At 43.0% G+C, this 19,579-nt stretch overlaps 1 protein-coding gene across 4 annotated transcripts in view; it reads right to left on the bottom strand.

The window, feature by feature from the left end:
- The window catches only part of PCSK5 (proprotein convertase subtilisin/kexin type 5), a 424,235-nt gene that overhangs the window by 170,245 nt on the left and 234,411 nt on the right, over positions 1–19,579 (bottom strand). For all 4 annotated transcript variants that reach the window (XM_037030322.1, XM_037030321.1, XM_037030323.1 and 1 more), the window contains 2 exons: positions 11,131–11,248; positions 9,158–9,346 (listed from right to left, as the gene is read on the bottom strand). In XM_037030322.1, the coding sequence (XP_036886217.1) occupies positions 9,158–9,346; positions 11,131–11,248 (307 nt within the window). The remainder of the gene's footprint in view (positions 1–9,157; positions 9,347–11,130; positions 11,249–19,579) is intronic.

Below are 19,579 nucleotides of genomic sequence, written 5' to 3' on the forward strand. Positions count from 1 at the left end.
ACAAACACGGCCTGTGGGTTCCCAGCATACAACTCAACAATCCCCCTTCTAGATATTTACCCAGGAGACGTGAAGACATATGTCCATGCGAAGGACACCACGTGAATGTTAACAGCTGCTGTATTCCTGATGGTGAAACCTGTTTACAACTTAAATGTCCTTCAGTGGGTGAATGGGTACATTATGGTACATTCATACTGAAATACCACCCTGTAATGAACTTGTAATACCACGAATGGATTTCAAAAGCACTAGGTGAGTGAAGGAAGTCAGACACTAGGTGAGTGAAAGAAGTCAGACACAAAAAACTAAAATCTAGAAAAGGTAAGAGAAACAGAAACAGATCAGTGGTTGTCAGGAACTGGGAGGGAAGTGGGAAGGCTACGGTGGAAGTTTTAGGGGTGATGGAACGGTTTCATATCTTGAAAGTAATGATGTGTAGTTAAACAACCATATAGATACGTTAAAACTTAGTGAATTGGTTGCATTAAAGACAAGGGGAAGGCACTAGTCTAGGAACATACATGAATGACCCACAGACATGGGCAACGTGTGGGAATTGACTGTGGGAATAGGGGGTGGGCTGGGCAGAGGAGAGCAAAGGGGGGAAATTAGGACGACTATAATAGAATACAATACTTTTTAAAAGTGAATTGCATTCTATGCAAATCACACCTCAATAAAAAGACTGCCCGCTAATCTCATCCAGTTCAGGGAGTCATGCCTCAAACTCTTCTAGCCCTTCTAGTGATTTTTCTAAGTTATCAATTCCCTATGTGAAATCTCCACCTACCTAAAACAGCTAGAATTATTTCTGTTTCCTGTGATGTAAATCCTGCGGATATAAAATACGAGGAAAATAAGGAAATAGAATCCCATCAAGATTAGATATATCAATAATGGATAAAACCAGCACCTAAAGAAATTGGCCCATTATTTATGTAGGCACATCACGTACATTTGACCACCTGAAGATACAGCCAAAAAACTGGAGAGATGGGACGAGCTGGAAACTAAAAGGGCAAGTGGCAGATTTTTTAAAAAGATCTTTTCTTTTTAAAATTATGTGCATCAATTATTTTTATCAAAAAATAACAAAATAAAAAAATAATTTGAGAGCCAGAGAGACAAACAAAAAGGGAAGATACGTCTAGCATTGTTTTAGGTGCAACCATGTCCAGCCACCGGGACGTATCTGTCCTTCCATGGGAACAGGTGCAGAGGTCGTGGCCAGTGGACACCGACGGCATTTTCATGTTCACCGAGCAAACTGGTGTTTATAATGTAACCTTCTGTGTAGATCTCCCCTTTGGGGTAAAATGTGCCCTCGTACACACACAAAATAACTAATTTAATGTCCTTCTAACTTGATGTATTGGGATTCTGATTTTTTAAAAATATACTATCAATATGCTTGAGGCTGCCAGTAAAATGCCGGCTGGACCCTAAAGCAGAAAGGCCGGGTGAGCTGTGGCAGTGGTAGGGAAATCACTGACAGTGTTCCCAGGAGGAAAACAATGAACAGGAGGATCACTGGCCACATGTTCCTGAGACCTTGAGAGAAGAAACGTAAAACTAATTTAGCAACATTTTCAAAGTGTCCCAGGTCAGAAAATTTGGGAAAGCCTGAGTTAAAGTTGAACAGATCTCCTTACTAGAGAACATGTTAGATCTTTGGGATATTCAAGTGTGTTGTGGTAATCTCCATAATGGGGTTAATGACCCACAGTGATGTTCAAACCTCACGTGGCCACAAAGCCCTTTTCCTATTTAAAGAATAACTATGTGTTAGCTGTAAAGTCTAGCTCTGAACAGAGGGGTGTGGGATTTCAATGACGACTTCATTGGACCTGGCAGCTTTCCCTCTTGGTAACAGGGACGGGATTAGTGGCTCTTCTATGACTGTCTCCACACCCATAATTAATCTTCAGTAGAGGAAGGGGAGCACAGTTTATGGAGACCCAACAATTCCCGCACTTGTATAACAGGGCTCATTTCGCAAGTTTATGGCTCGAAACTGGACTTGGCCAGGAAGAAATTGCTGTGTCATTATGTAATTGACTTACATACACAGAGTTCTTCATGTGAAACCCAAAAAGGATGTATGTTGGGTGAAGGGGAGACATGGAGGTGGGGGAAGAGGAAATTTTTCACACTGCCCTTCCTGCCCGAGACCCGTGACTGAACGGAGCATGTTGACACAGAAATGGATGGAGTCAGAAAACCATTCTAGAACCACTTCTGAGCGCCTCAGTCTAATTTAGGCTCTAATTGGTGGAGGCCACTGTGCCATTTGAGGGCACTGAAGCAGTAACTTGTCACATAATACCTTTCTAAGAGTGCTAAACTTAAAAGCAATTCCCAAACAGTTTAGACAGAACATTTGGCTCCTTGCCTCATGTCCAAAAACTACAAAGGAGACTTCAGTCTGCCATCACTTGAAGGCCAGTCTTGTTTCCACGACCTCGGCCAACTTTTAATTACCCCTGGGTCAATTATTTGACTGCTGGATTAGCAGACCCTATGTTTCTTCCCTTCCACCCTTTCCTGTCCACCTTTCAAAATCGTTCCACTGCTACCAATCGCTTTTAAATCACACTGGAAACAAAAATTAAATAGAAACTGGGTGCCAAGAAGAAATACTCATAAATCAGCATTCAGACAAGAGGTTCAAAGCTTGAATATAAACGGGCTTTGTCTATCTGGATAACCAGTTACCCCTGGTCTCTTCACTGTATACAGAGCTCAAGGATCATTACTTTCCTGGGAACGTGCAAGCTGAGGAATTAAAATGCAGCCCAACGCAATCATTACGTTTTGCTAAGAGTTGAGGCACAGAAAAACAGACGCTGATTGTTGTTTTGTCGACTAGATGGGCATTCAGATTTCTAATTTTACCCTGTCTTTTATTTTCATTCTGATTCACCACAGGCTATACCTTATTTTTAGCACTGTACTGTTTAAAAACACTGCGTCGCCTGCACATCACAAAAAGTAACATCGCCGGAAGGCTCGATTTGTGTTGCAAAGAACATGCTTGCTCCAGACAATGCGGTGTCACACTGGACACCTGCTAAGGAGATTCTAATTGTGTGGTCTCGTGGCGCAACTACCAAGTCCAACGCCCAGTTTGAACATGTCTGCCAACAGTGGAGAAACCAGATTCATCCCAGTGTTATTGGCGTGGATAAAAGGCCAGTAAAGCAGGGCCAGGGTGCTGGAAGCCAGGACAGATGAACTCCATGCCCTTATGCACATCTCCTTTTGCAGGAAACCCTGTTCTCTCAGAGCTGACTTCACAACCATGTGCTCCATGAACTGGAACACGCATGTGGTGGCAGAAATTACGCACCCAGTTATTAAAGTGGTGCCCCACAACCTCACCCCTGTGAGCAGTTTTCAAATAAGTCACTTTGGACGAAGCTTGGTAGTACATCCTTTAGAGGAAGTACTTCAGGAAATAAATCATATACTGGTAATTACTATAAGCTTTTTTGTTCACTTTGTTAAGGGACTTAAAAAGTCTGGCCAATCTGTCAAGGCTACAACATTCTTCTGTGATGTTGTGGCAATTATTTAAGAAGACATAAATACTGAGAGTTACGTGTTCTAGAGTTATTTCTAAATTTGCAAATGGATCTTAATTTCAGAATTATCCACTCCTAAGCAAACAGTATTTATGTTCACTATAGAATTAGACAAGAGACCAATGTTTTTGGAAGTTTTCTCTGTTTTTCAATATTTAAGTGCTTCCTCACAATTTAAGGTGGCGCTTATATGCTTAAAGCACTCACGTGGCCCAACTGTATTTTAGTTAGTTTTTGATTTCCTTCAGATGTTGGCTTTTGCAAGTTTTAAATAGCTTGCTTCCTGAGATAGGATATTGAAAACGCAGCATTAGGTTTCCTCTCTCCCCATCTGAATCACTTCTCCAAGAAAGGTTGACAGAAAGGTATTGGTTCTAGAGGTGTTGAACACCTGAGAAGATAAGTTTTTAAGACACTTTCAACATGCACACTATGACTAACTTCCTCACCAACCCCAAATGCATTTCTTCTTGTGGGCATATGATGTAAATACTTAATCTTCTTGAAGATTTAGTCTATTTTATAGCTGATGGCTTTGATCTAAGTATCTGCTTTGTATTTTAAAACTCCTTTTTAAATTACTTGCACAGCATCCAGCACATACCGCTCACAAGTCTTTTGATGACCCGAAAATAACAAGAATATATATGAAAAAGCTGGACGATCTTTTAAATCAGTGCTATTTAAAGTATGGTGTGTGGACAAGCAGCTTCAGCATCACCTGGGAACTTATTAGGAGTGCAAATTCGTGGACCTCACCCAGACCTACAGAATTGGAATCTCTGGGAGAGGGGCCCAGCCATCTGTGTGTGACTGAGTCATTCGCCAGGTGCTTGAGAAGCACAGCATAAATAAAGGTTAGCACTTATTATGCCAAGGGCTGTGCTGAGGACTTGCTTTATGTTATCTCATTTAATGCTTGTAACAACCCTATAAGGCAGATACCATTAGGTTTGCTTTCCAGATGAGAGAATCACTCTTCTAAAGTTATACATGAAAACTGGTGAAACCAAGACAAACCCAGCTCTACCTCCAAGGCCAGACCTGCTTCTGAGTGAAGGAAGAAACATCCCCATGGGGAGGCCTTATTGGAATGAAAAGCTTTCACTGCGAAAGTGTAATTTGTACTGCAAGTCACAAATGCATTCATGCAGCGTGACACTTTACAAATGTCACAAGTCTGTTGTCGAACGTTTGGGAAGGGCAGTGACAAAAATGGTTCAAATACAAACACCACACTTAACCATGGTTCTCGAATTGTACAGGTCTTGCAGTTTAGAAGGTGGCCCTCTTCTGTACTCAAGATCATAATTAGAAGCAGAGATATTCAGCTCTAATCAAATTTAGAAAGGGAGTTTCAGCTTACAGTCAGAGCCCAAAATTTGGAACAGAGGGCCAGTACAGAGAAACTCAACCTACAACTCGATGAGATGGGGGAAGGGGAGATTTAGGGGGGAAAAGATGACGACCGCTTCTGGTAATTCTACAACATGTGCCATTGGAGGAAGAATCTGGTCAGATCAACTTTTGTTTGAAAACTTTTACACGGGCAGATCTTGAATGTCATAGAACTCATCTCAAGTTGCTCTTGTCTAAGAATATCCTGAAGGGACCCAAACCCACCTACTTCCCTCCATGATCCTGGACTTCCATATTCTCCCCCGAAGAAACAATTTGTGCTGTCTATTCAGCTTGGCTTTTTGTTAGGCAGAGTGTACAGGATGGCAGAAAGGGTGGGAGGGAAGGGGAAAACAAAGGCAGGAGCGAAACTAAGCCTGTGTCTATTCGAGACCACTCTGTTTACACAGGGCTCCCCCCCACCCAGTAAATGATGGACCTGTCTTGCCAGGGTGCTTGCCCGCTGGGCGAATGGGGCACTAAGCTCAAGCCAGACTAGCTCTGAGTGTTGCTGAGCGCCTTCCAGGGCTGAGCACCTGCAGGTACTTGGGTAAACTGTTCTTCCCCAACAGCTGTTCTCCACAGGAGGGCCAGCAAGTGCTGGGCTGCCTGGACAGGGAGGCACTGAGGGGCTCCAGACGGCCCACACAGGCTCAGCGTTCAGCAACTGGGGAAAATCAATTCCCGAGGAACTGCTGTGTCGAGAGGAAACACAGTACTGAAGAAATTCCCCACAGAAATGTCTGGGAAAATAACGACTTCTCAAAAGCTGAGCATGACGGCCCTTTTGTATTTTCTTTTGGGAGTTTATCCTTATGGATAACATTTTCAGGACCGAAGACGATGACACCTATTTTGTCAATATGGAGAACAGTCCCAGGTGACAAGGGGCAGGTCTCCCCTCTGTGGTTTGCCCTCACTGCCCACGGAGTCTGGTTTTGCATCAAGGGGGATGGGAGCTGGCCCTCAGCATCTTCCCTTGTCACAGCAGCTGACAGAGTCCATGGTGGAGTCACACCTCACAGAGATTCATAGGAGGGACCAAATGGGGACAGCTGTGCCACCACTGCTCTACCCCTGAATCTCAAATGACTTCCACTGGCCAGACTTTGTTTTAAACCTTTCAGAATTCTTATCTTAAAAAAAATCCTCTCTAGGAGAGAGAGAGAAAGGAAGGGAGAGAGAGGGAGGCATCAAGATAAGAGAGAAACATCGATTGGCTGCCTCCCATATGTGCCCCAACCAGGGCTGGAACCCGCAACCTAGGTACGTGCATGCCCTGAACGAGGATCGAATCTGCAACCTCTTGGTTTACAGGACGACGCTCCAACCAACGGAGCCACTGGGCCAGGGCAGAATTCCTATCTAACTGCACAGTGTTCGTTGCTTTATGTAGTCTTCAGAAATCTTGACTTCTTTGAAGGAAAGATAAGTGTCCAACAGGGAAACTGTTTATTGCTCTTTAATAATCCCTGATACACAAATTCCTTCCAAAACCTGGCCTAAACACCTTTTCCTTGAGATGTCTGTCCTGCAGACCAACATGAGGGGCACCAGGCGTAACGTGGGCCTTCCCTCCCTCCCTCCCCACCTTTCGGCTGTGCTGCTTGCCCTCAGCTCCCAGTCCTGAAAATGTGTTTTGAAACAGGGCCAAAGTGACAGGACATGAGGATTCCTTGCCACTAGGACTGAGACTGAGAGGTTTTGAGTAGAGATTTCCTCTCATAAAATTAAAGCTTCAGAATATGCCAGAAGGAGGAAATGCCAAAAGAAACCGTCTCTCCCCAGCCGCCTCCGTAGGAGGGATGCTACCAGTGTCAAACACAGCAAGGACAGGGGGCCAGGCCCTGGAACATGGCCATGAGTGGATTTGGGACTTGGGGCAGCTGTTTCACGTTTAAGGAGTCAGCTGCTCAGAGCAGTGTTTTGGGGGAGCTGTAGACAAATGAACTCATAACATCCTTTACGTCTCTCTGTGCCATCAGCCTCCTTCCTCCACCCCTGTCTGCCTCTTTTTGGTGGCTACTTCTCTTCCTGAGATAGAAGATACACAAAAGAGCAGTAGTTTCTAAGAAACGCTCCAGACCCAGAAGAGGCACTCCGGGTACAAACCTGATTCCCAGATGCCCTTCGTGGGAGAAATTGAGGTGATCATGACCACTAGTCACTGAGTGTCTGAAATGCCTGTTTCTTTTTCTCTGACACAAGTCACGTAGCACTCTAGGGTTCAGCGCTTTGCAAGGAGCAAAGCAGATGTCCGCGGTTCAGGAATGCATGTGCAACCACGCCAGTGACCTCGTCATCCACCAAACGCCTGTGACGGACGGACAAGTTTCCTCACTGAAGTCATTTTGGGGGAAGCCAGCAAGAAATGCCAAAATATGCAGGAAGAGCCCAGAAAGGCTGGGGAGGCTGTTTTCCAAGCAAACAGCAACTGCAAAGGATTATTTATCTACAACAGAGGGGGCTTGAGGCATGAGCCGCACATGTGTGAAGCAAACCTTTACACTTCACCATCCACAGTTTGCCTGGTTATGCTTTCAAGGTTGACACAGATGTATAATGGTAAACAATTAAAAAAAAACAACAGAGAAAAAGGCCTTCTCTGGCTTCAGTAGCAACAGCCAGTTGACCTCCATTAATCATGTAATTGTGCATCTGAGGGCCATGCGTGCTGAAAGGAAGGATCAGGCAGGTACTTGCAATGACCTGGCAGGCAACAGCTGAGACCCCTGCCTACAGAGGGAGGAGGGGGCATGCTCAGCTACCTGAGGCCAAAGCATCCCTCTGTTTTTCGCACCTGCACACACTTATTCTGGCTAAGTTGCACCTCATGAAGCACTAAACCCAAGTTTCCCCATGCTGGAACGGAAGCAGTTAGTTAGGTTTTAAAGAACACAGCAAGTCTTCTAAGCATAGAAATGAAACGCACTTGAAGATTTCAGAAATTCCCAGTCACCTAGAAGCGCTCTTTTCTGTTCTCACTGTCCTACAGCAGATGGAGTTTGGGGATTCTGCAGAGCAATTGGCTGCTGCTCAGCCTCACTTTAGGTCCTGCAGGCCTGCACCGGCCTCGAGACTCTCCTGGCCTGTTGTTTGTGTCCTAACAAAGGTCACCGCTGCCATGGTCACCTGGCATGTGGACAGGTGGCTATGTCTACATAAAAGGTTTTCATTGGGACTCTTAAGTGTCACTGATGATGAGGTTTTTGCTCCCATTAAATGTTCCTTTTGGAGAAAAATACCAAATTAAAAGAATCTTAGGCTTCCTTCTGGTTGTGGTTTGTATTTTAGGGTCATAATGGGAATGAGGTGAACAGGACAAGCTGACATTTTCCCATCTGGTCCCACTTCTTGACAAGCACACCCTGCCCATGCTCCCAAACACTCAAAAAGCCAGGGGGGCAAGAAGCCAGTGCTAGAACATTCTGGTCTTTCATCAGGATCCTGGCAATACCTACTAGAGCAATGTGTGGAGGGTGTGGCGAGAGGGAAGAGTCTGAGAAGAGAAACTCACTGCGTGTCCTCTTGGGCAATAAAGACCAAAGGGCCAATGTTTAAAATAGGGGTCAGCAAACTACAGTCTGTCCTCAAGACAAATCTGACCCTCTGCCTACTCTGTAAATAAAGGTTTACTGGAACACGGCCATGCCCATTCATTTATATTGTCTGCACTGTGATGGCAAAGTTGAGTAGTTGTAACAGAAACATGGCCAGCAAAGCTCAAAACATTTACTAATTGACTGTTTGCAGAAAAAAAATGCCAATACCCATTTTTAAAACAAATAGAATTTCCTTGAACTTCAGAAGGTGCTCAGGCAGGAGAATTCAGTTAATCTGTACCGAGTGCCAGCAGACATTTAAAGTACAGGAGACAGAATCTCAGAGACCTAAGGAAGTAGTGCTGTACATTTCATTTTTAGGACAAGGAACAACAGATGGCCTTTGATTTTTCTGCAGCATCCTTTTAATATTACCTAACTATTATGTTATACTATTCTTTGTAGCTTCACACCATTTATGTGCTATAACCATCCTACCATGACACCTATGCCCCTTAGTTAGTTCTTAGGACGTTACTAAGTTAGGAGCCACTGGCCCTTTCTTCCCTAACGAAGAGCTGAGTGTCAGGGTGATCCCTACACACTGGTGGGCATAGGCCACCACCGTACCTGTTGGCCAAGAGCTGGGACCTGGTTCCTGAGGGCGAGGTCAGGTAGATGGCCAGGTCACCCCTCCTGGGATGGGTGATGGTTATGCGCACAACTACGTGTTCCAGGTAGTTGACATGGTGGTTGGGGTTGTCGGAGCAGCCAGACGCTTTGTAGATGGAGCGCACTGCACTGTTGGGGCGAATTGTCCTGCAACAGAGAGAGAGGGAGTTTGAGCACAGTGTGTGGCATAGCTTGGCTGAGAGATCCTGCAGGCCTAGAATGACGTCACATGAACTAATGCAAGCAGCTGGTTGCTGGACTCAAAGACACGGTGCTGTCACCAAATGACTGGCTCATTTAAAGGATGCACTCTTGTTAGGTAGTGGGAAAGATGTAAGAGGAAAGGGGGAAGGAAGTACCAGTCTTTTACCTCCACCCAGGAAGTGGGTATCTAACTTGAGAATCTTACCATGTTAAAACACAGTTGCTGGGCCCTGGCCCCACAGTGTCTCATTCAGTAAGGCTGGGGCAGATCTCAAGAATTAGCATTTCTAACAAGTTCCCAGGTGACAGTGATGTTGCTGACCTATGGAATACACTTTGAGGGTCACTGATACGGTGGTACAGTGAACTTGGGGGTTAGTATGGCCTTGGGGTTGGACCCTGGTCTACCATTTCCTTGCTCTGTACCCCTGGGCACACACCCTGGCCCACAGAGGCAGATGATCTACAGCCACACTGGCGCCTCCGAGTTTTGGGATAAATCAATTTTCCCACCTCAGGGCTTTAAAGCATTTGCCTCAAGTGCTTTAATTTATTTTTATTTTTTTGCTGCTGACTCTTCATGGTAAAAAGTTCAATTTCACTCTTTGAGGCTGTCACTGAACCACAGGAAAAAATATGCTTCCACCTCTTATTTTCTACCCTTTGTATTTCCAACACTAATTTATTGTCATTTGTACTTACTTACTTACATTTTTTTTTTTGCTTGACTGACCCTAGACTGTGTATTTCTTATTACCCCTTCTATCCTTAATATCTACCTAAGTGCTTGATATTCAGTAAGTGCAAAAAAAAATAGTTGCCAAACTGATAAATTGTGAATGAATAGATAAATATTCCCACTGATCTCATTTCCTCATTTGTCAAATGGGAATATACCCAAAGTTTTATAAAATTTTAATAACAAAACACACATGAAGTTTCTAGAACTTGGCTTGGCCCTTAATCAGTGTTCCATAAATACTGGTTAACTTTTCACTCCTTTATCTTTTTCTGTTATTCTTTGCCACAAAAGGACAGAATAGAAAAAAATTTTTAAAAATTCATTATTTCTGCTTCACAAATTTTCAAGAATTATAATGGCTCTAGTTTATAACCAACCAAAATTCATAAATAGTTTTTCTGAGAGCCAACTCTCTAAAAAGAAAGCCAAAAGCAAAATACTAATAAAATCACACAGATGAGTCCTACTCTTTGAATTTAGCACCTAGGAGACATTTCTCACTGTCCCTCGGTCAACCTGTCAGCACGGCCTCCAAGTTTGTGTAGCTGCAACAGGGGAATGGGCCCCGAAATCCCTAAATAAACTGCGATCTCATTACTGTGCATTTTCCACCACTCTGAAGAACTATATGATATGTGGTGAAGTTTCCAGACATACGGTTTAGTTTTTTCGGAGTACATTCACTTATGGAGAATACTTGTTCCATCGATAGATAGATTGACACAGTAGCAACCTTAAGCATGCCCATCAAGGGCCCTCCCAAATCCCCTTTTGAAAGATGCTTTTCTTTCAAGGACCCTTGGGTCTTATTAGTATGGATTTAGCAGCTTAGCATCCCAGACATTCTATTAGAATTTTATAATTACATTAGAAAAACTATGCATGCTTTTGGCTTCCCTGTGTTAACACAGAGCTACCCTGAGCACTTGCGCTGCCTGTTCTCTTTCAAGGCACTGACATGCTATCTGGGTGCAGCAAACATTACTTGATTTGTCGGTCTGTGCTCTCCACACACACGTGCTGCTGGGGAACAGTGGTCCACTTCTCCGCCTCCATCACCATGGCTTCAGCATCCATCAGTCCAAATCCATAGAGATGGCTCACTACAAAAGGCAACAGGCTGGTCAGCTTTGCTGTGGTCATGAGCAACCTAAGCTCTATGTGTTGAGTTATAATTTCTTTAGCAGAGAACACAGGCATATCCCTAAAGGATCCTAGCTTTCTTTAGAGCAATGACTTTAAAACACACAAAACAAGTAAACAATCACAAGAAAGATGAATATATCACTCATTGATTATCATTACTAGTAACACAACTATCATTTATGAATTGTTACTACATGGCAGGAACTAGTACATATTTTTACATTTAATCTTCCCAACCATCTTAAGATGTTAGTGTTATTATTGTCATCGCCCATGGATAAGAAAACTGAGGATTAGAGAGAAACTTGGCTGGGATTGCCCAGCAGTTCAGTGGTTGGGCTGGAGTCAAACCCACAGTTTGCTCACTGTCAACCACCTGTATTCAAGTGATGACAGCATCAATTTTGTAAGATAAAAGAATAGGTTTAAAGAGAAGTGACAAGGTACACAACTTCTCCTAGTGCAATAAAAACTTACATGCCAGAAATACCAATTTTCTGACACGTCTAGTGTTAGGTTGGATATCCCAGAAAACACAAATTATTACGTTTCCTCTAGCATATGAAACATTTATTAAACTTTATACATGAAATATTTGAAGACTTCTAGACTTCTATGTCTAGACGTCTTACATGTAATGTAAGACTTATCCTCACATGTAATCTTTTAGTCCTCAATGAGAATACCTATTGATCTAAAGATGAATTGGACATGATTGTCTCAGAAACTTCAATTACATATAGGGATATTTTAATGATGATACAGCAAGATCAATGTGCACAGTTCTTTCTGGAAATACATTATACTCTCAGTTGAATACTTCAAATATTCCCCTTATATTAAACTGTCTCATGTCTTTATATTTGACGCAAGTCATATTGCTACCACATCTGTGGCGTAAAACATTTTCCTTATGACATTACTTTATGCAAACATTTCTATAGCTCCCCAGGCTTATGGATTATTTAAGTACTCCAGCTTGATGTTCTATGACACATCACCATTCCACTTTCAAAACAAACTCCTCACCAAACCTTTTGCTTTGGAAAAGGCATTTCTTTTCTAAAGACATGATGCTCCTGGTCATATCATGCTCTTTCTGTTTCCCTGCCTTTACTCATCACGTGGGGTCCTCGAGCCGGAATTCCATCACTGCTCCTAGGAGCAGAGTCAGATTCTACTCTTACAAGTTCCTGAAGGCCAGACTAGTCTATCTTCTCTTTCTCAAAATATTCTCTGGCCTAGGAAGATCAATAGATAACCGAACTCAATAATCTGTTCTCCTTTATAGTGCTGTATTGCCAGTTAATTTGTCAATCCATCTGCCCTCCTGCCCATCCATCCGCACAACAGTCCACCCATCCATTCATCCGTCCATCCACCCACCCACCCACCCACCCATCCACCCATCATTTCCTGAGTGCCTTCTATGTGCCAGTATTGTATTATGCACTGAACTGTTTACCTGTGCCACTGACTGAATCGATAATTAACTCTCTCAGCATGTGTACTTTTACCCCGTCTGCATTATAAATTGCTGATGGCAGGAACTGGGTCTTATATTTCTTTACATGTTTCATGGGATTGAGCAAACCATTATACATACAAAAGGAAAAAGATATTACAGTATATAAAAAAAGAAAATTGTCCCTGGATTCAGAAATACTGCTCTATTTCTGCTATTTGCTAATTATATAACCTTGGCCAACAAGATAAAATATCGAAGCCACAATTTCCTCATTTCATGGTATTATTATCTATCCCATTACCATTACTAAATTAAGTATATGTCCCACATGAGAAAATCTGTGTAAAGAACTATACAAATGGAAGAGCTCATTATTATAATATCAGGTTCAGCTAGCTAGTCAGAACATACTGAATAAAACTACTTTGCTATGGCCAAGATTGAAGTAGGATTTAATACATGTACTTTTGCAACTTACATTAGGAATGACTTTTTCTTGATTAAAAAGCACTTCATGTTCACCATAACAACTTGTAAATACACCCAGAAAAGAAGAAAATAAAACTCCCTGATAACCTCATCGCAAATTAGTAATTGCCATTATCATTTCTGTGAAATCAATTTTGCCTCCGTAGTTAAATAAGACACAGAGTGGCCCATATTATTCAGTTTGGGCTAAAGGAAACCAGTGGTTAAGGTCTTTTGTTAAAGTTCATGTAAATCCTGTGTTCTCACTCATGACTTAAGCACAGCCTATATCATCTCATGAGAACAGTCTGAGGTATTTTCTTTCCCTGGGGACAATGAAATTGTTGTCAAAGAGGCTACTGCACACTCTCTCATTCCACACGGTATGCAAACACCCTCAGGCTAGTGTTAAGTGGTTTACAACCAGCAAAACTTTTTATCTCATCTCATCCCATCTTTGGGGGGAAAGATGATAGACCCGACAGGTGTATGAGCGAGTGGGGAAGAGGGTCCGTGGAGGCCTGGGGAAGACAAGGACCTGGAACTGTCTGCAGAGCAGGCTGCCTGGGCTGCGGCTGGCTGCACTCTGCTCCCGCCACTGTGCCAGCTGGCAACCTGACAACCACTGGGACGTAAATTAACACACAGTCACCAACTACAACACACACTTCATGCCCCTTAACCACTTGAGTCTTGATGAAGGCCATAAATTTGTTTCCTTTTCCACTTCAGTTCCTACCCAACAGAGACGGTCCATCCACACAACACTCAGAGTAGACATTCAGAAAAGGGGCTAATTCCACTTGACCACAGACTGGTAAATCAACAGAAAAAATGTATATTACTAAAATATTCACAAATGAAAGAATTCGATTAGATCAATGAACACTATCGAGTAAGCGATGGAGATTTTTAGTATTTTAAAATACTGGAAATTACATATCTGCCCACAATCATGATGCAGAGCCTACGAAAATGAAGTAAATTTTTTCTTTTTTAGGGGTGGTGGTAGTTGCTGGCAATATATCAACCCCATGTGTTTGGATCGACAGTTATTTGGTTTTTCATAAATACTTATGAGAAAATAATTACACAGTGAATGTGTTGGGCAGATAAACTCTTTCAAAAACATGGTGTCACCTTGACCAGTGTGCCTCAGCTGGCTGGGCATTGTCCTGTAAAGAGAAAGGTCGCTGGTTCAATTTCCGGTCAGGGCATATGCCTGGGTTATGGGTTCAGTCCCTGGTTGGGGCACGTGTAAGAAGCAACCAATCAATTTTCTCATATTGATGTTTCTCTCCCACTCTTTCTCTCTCTTTCCCTCTCTCTAAAAATAAATAAATATAATCTTTTTAAAAAATCCATGGTTTCAACAGGGTTTGAAATAGCTATTAGTGTGGAGGCACTAATAATATTTTTTGAAATATAATTACAATCGGCATACAATAATTTTTTAATATAGCATAAAGTTTTCACTGTAAATGACCTACAAATTTAGAAACACGGATGTTTCTCTTCGTGGCCATTTGAGTTGTCTGTCTGGCCCCTCACACCCGTACCAGGATGGGCCACGAGGAGTATGATCGCCCTCCAGTGGCCACAGAGCACCAAGTGAATGAACAGAATACAACTGATGGGAGACATTTTATTTAATTCACCAAATGGCATGAAGTATTTACAAATATAAGGAGCAATGGAGGTATATTCCTTTTATTACTGAATCCTAGAAAGTCATCTTTAATGGTGAAAAAAATTATTCCACTATAGAGCCTGGATTCACATTTTTAGATATTGACGATTATAGCAAATATACCATGCAAACAACGGGTTGCAATATGGCCATTCCATAACTAAAGTAGCTTTACTTATGCACATTTCTCAGGCCAAGCTCAGAGCAAAACCTGAGCCTGAACATCACTTATGCTGATCACATGGAGCCCTTCCCATGCAAACACAGAGTAAGGCACGAAATTCCGTGACGTGAGAATGCTGTAACGCTGGTACGGCAGCTGTCTAACCAGTGCCAAGAGAATTTTTCACTCCCAGGTGTGCTGGCAGCAGACATGGGAGTTGTGGTTTTAACATTAGATTCATAGATTCATTAGATTCATAAGATTCAAAAAATCAATATAAGAGAGAGATTGAGGGAAAAGGCTTGCATATAGAGTAATGAACAATCTTAAAACTACATTATTGAAGAATATTTCAGGAAGTAAAACTTATTTCTTGGTAGAACGATGTTGGGCAAACTTAATAAGTGGAATTTGAAAAACTTGCATCACATTATATTTGTCCTATTAGGCTGCAAGACTATTTATGCAGATACGCTGTAAAAAACCCACAGAAGTGTCTTATGTAAGAAGTATAACTAGTTTTTGTTCAAAGGTATCTAAAGGCATCTCTGCTTGGACCAGTCAGAGGGACAAGAAAAGGCGGGAAAGTAGAGAACATTCTCCACCAGGTGTATTTTCATTTTCTGATGAGATCGGAAGTGCTCAGAGAAGCTAGTCATTGAGCACACAAGCAAATGCTGGCATAGTTGGAGCGCAGACAAAGTTAATTTAAATAACAGTTCTAGCTAGGAGGACAAAACACTCAATTCTAAAGAAAATCTAGAAAGCTCAGCAGAAAAAACCATTAAAATTTTCTGAGCACAGGAAGCGATAACCAGAGAAATCTGGTATATTTTCACCTCTTTCAGTGGGCTCAGTGGAGCCAGCTACTTTAAGTCTTTCTTTTTAAATATTAGACTGAATGGACATTGCATAATGACTCTAACATGACTGTTAGTAAAGCACTGTATGTATAATGAAGAAGTTGGTTTAAAAAGGATTTTTTAAAGAGTTTGAGTTTTCTGAAGCCTTTCTGCTACCAGCTGTCAGATGCACAGCGTTATGCAGTACCCAGCCTAAAACAGGGCACGGAAGCAACCACAGCAGCCTGTGAGAAATACAAAATGCTGCCTGTAATTGAAAAATGCAATTAAATGACAGCTATCCATTCCTGACTATTTAGCATTAAAGTCTCGCCAATTTCTTCCACCGAGGAAGTCATTTCTTAACGACTAGCATGCCCAGTGCCTGGGTTTGTCTAGAGCTGTGCTGGCCTTAGTCCTGACAGTCCTGTGTCCCAGGAAGCCCCCCACTCACAGGCAAACCAGGGGAGTGGCCACCCCATGTGGAACCAAATCAGTACTGCTGTGATGCTGTTGGGGGTGGCGCAGAGCGCCCATCTTCCAGTATGGACGAGCCAGTAACTAGAAGGATTGCAGGCATCCTTAACTTAGACTCATGTTTGCTGAGATGCACGTAACCACCAAACTATGGACAAGGGTCAGTAAATCTGGTTTAATTATTTGATTATGGAAAGTGTCAATATCAACACACTTTACCACCATCAGCAACTAAATCCTGCATCATACCCCTTGTGGGGGGTCGTGGAGCACCCACTATTGTGTGCTCAGCACAATGAGGATCCACAAGAAAGGGAAAAATGACCTGTGTTCTCAGGCAGGGGGTGAGACAAGAGTAATCTCATGCTTCCACTAAGAAATAATTAAAAGCACTAACTGTGTAATCGCTGTCAGGATAAAAGAAGACTTTAAAAGGGTGAGAAACCAGTAAAAAAGACAATGGACATGAAGAAACCTAGAAGAGCCTGGTGCACACAAAGTACTCAATAAACATTAGCCAACTCTTGCTCAGGTGAGATGACCTAACAGGGGAAAGTGACTACTATTTCATTTGCGCTTTGGAGCATGTGTGGGCTTCAGAACATTCCAGGGGCCAGGACAGAGCCTTCTGGTTATCTAATCAAAAAGCCTACCTAGGGTTCACTGGGCAGCAGGGAAACCAGCAGCCCAGGAGTGGGTGGCGTGTGGGTGAGGGGTCAGCAGGGGACAGGCATCGGTGGGAATCAAGGGGTAACAGCGAACCTGGGGGGAACTGAATGTCCACCAGGATTCCTGTGTCCTTTGCCGTCTGTCAGGCCATGGTTATTCTGACCCACCTACAAGCAAGCCGCCAGACTAAAAGGCAGTCATGCAAATTCCTGTCTTGAGGGGGCTGCTGGGTCTGCGATCGGATCTGCGGGTAGAAAGTGCAGCCTGAGATCAAAGAGCTCCTGCACCTGTGCGTCCTCCTCGCAGCTCTGGGTTCTTTGATCCTCGGCACACCGAACCACCTGCTCCGAAATAACAGCTCCCATCAGGGACCCTGGGCCTCCCACACCCATTAATCACACCAGCCAAATGTGCAGACTAGCAGGAGGGAGCGAAACGTGAGCAGGCCTGCGACACTTTCCTGGGGCCACCCTGTCCCACATGCCTAATGCAAACACACGAGTGCTGCCTTTTAGAAGGAAAAATAAGCCACTCAAGGCCACAACATAAAACGGAAGATTCACAAAGATGAAAAGTGGCAAGTAATGCTCCTCGATCTCCCCGTGTCAGTATTTCTTCACCTGGACCTCTCGGGCAGATGAAAGCCAAGCTGCTCCCAGAATTTCCCATCCTTTTCCTCACGCCCTTTCTCCAGCCTCCATCTCTTCATTAGGCACCCTTTTAGATTCAGCGTGAGGGGCACAGAATAAGCTTCTCAGAGCATCAGAGCAACAGTCACCAGGCTCTTGCTGCAGCACGGTGCAGAATGCAGACCCCCTTAGGACAGGAAGACAGAACAGGCAGCACCTGCCTTCTTCTGCCTGTTTGTTTTTATTTTTCCCTTGCTCTTTCTAAAACCTCGGCTCTAGTAACAGCTCCAGCCAGATCCAAATGTGCCAGCCGTCAACAGCGCTACTGAGGATTTGCAGGTGGAAGGTTTCCAGACACTGATACTTGGCTGTCTGCAGGTCTGTACTTCAAAGCTCCTCTCGGGATGGGTTTGGTCCGCAGCTGTAGGTAATCAGACAGGCTCCTCTTTGCACAGACGAATTAAGGAGATTGTAGGAAAAACACTGCTCAGTCCTTCTTCTCCATGCACAGTGGACTTCCTTATACATGGATGCATATACACTCTATTACATACATACATATATAAAATATATATTTACTATTTTTTTTCATTTTCAGAATTAAGATAAGGAAATATGCCTGCCTTCTCTAAAGGGCCTCCTTGCATTGTAAGAAAAACAGTATCAAAGTATTTTCTCTGGACATTCCTCTTATTTGCTTCCAGTATGGTTATAATGAGCAAGAACTTTGCTTAGAGTAATTGATTAGTATTTCTTGAATGGAGGTAGGAAAACTATTGTACCCACTTGGGGAGACCTAGTCATGGATCACAGGACATATGCAGATCACAACTATGCTTATGTTTATTAGGAAATGAAGCTTGTTTGGACAGAGGTGAGAACAAGATAAAAGCTATACTATAAGGGCCTTTGAGGAAAAGTTGATTGAAGATGGGACCGACCATCTGTCAATGCCCCAGTCTGGAAATTGGTGTATAACCCGAGCAAACAATTACCAGACCAGCCACATTCTCACTTGTGAACTAGTCACTTTTTTTAATCCTCGCCTAAGACATGCTTATTGATTTTAGAGAGAAGGCATGTGAGGGAAAGAGGAAGGGAGAGAAACATCCATTCGTTGCCTCATATGTACCCATGACCAGGGACCGAACCTACAACCTAGGCATGTGCCCTGACTGGGAATTGAACACATTATTTTTTGGTTTATGGAATGATGCTCCAACCAAGTGAGCCACAGCAGCCAGGGCTGAATTACTCACCTTTTAAATAACTCTTCATTTAATTTACCCTTACTTTTGTTTTTTTTTCATTAAATTCTCATAATCGAAAGAAATAGAAAATCTAGCTGCTATTTATTTCCGGTGCCTTTTCATACTCAGTGGTTAACAGTGGCTGCAAAGATGCGGTTATTTTGCATCTGTCCACACAGCTATGGCCCACCGGAAATGTAACCAATACTCGCTGTTGGTATGATGACCACAGAGAACAGTGACAGAAAAAACGAAGTCATTCTTTGCAACTGAAAGTGTCACCATTTCAGTGGGAGGAAAGCCAACACTTATCTTTAGAAGTTTCGAGTACTACATGAGGCTTATCACCTTACCATAACATTCCTGCTCATTTACCTAAAACTCAAGTTTTTGGCTTAAGGGACAATAAGAAGGAAATTTGTGTAAAATCTTGGAAAAGTAGGCCATTAATGAGGACGATATAAGCTTTAAGCAGAAATAAGACTTGAGATGGTTCTTAAATTCTTAAGTAAGAATTGGATTTGTGGAGGTAATTGCAGGTCACTAATGGGAACAGGACCCAGGGGGCTTCCTCAAGGAAGTAGCACGAGGGTCTGGAATCACAGCGATGGATTTCACTGGAGGTAATGAGT

The sequence above is a fragment of the Sturnira hondurensis genome, unplaced genomic scaffold, assembly GCF_014824575.4.
Source record: "Sturnira hondurensis isolate 20B ecotype Veracruz unplaced genomic scaffold, ASM1482457v3 Scaffold0020642, whole genome shotgun sequence".
Lineage (NCBI taxonomy): Eukaryota > Metazoa > Chordata > Mammalia > Chiroptera > Phyllostomidae > Sturnira > Sturnira hondurensis.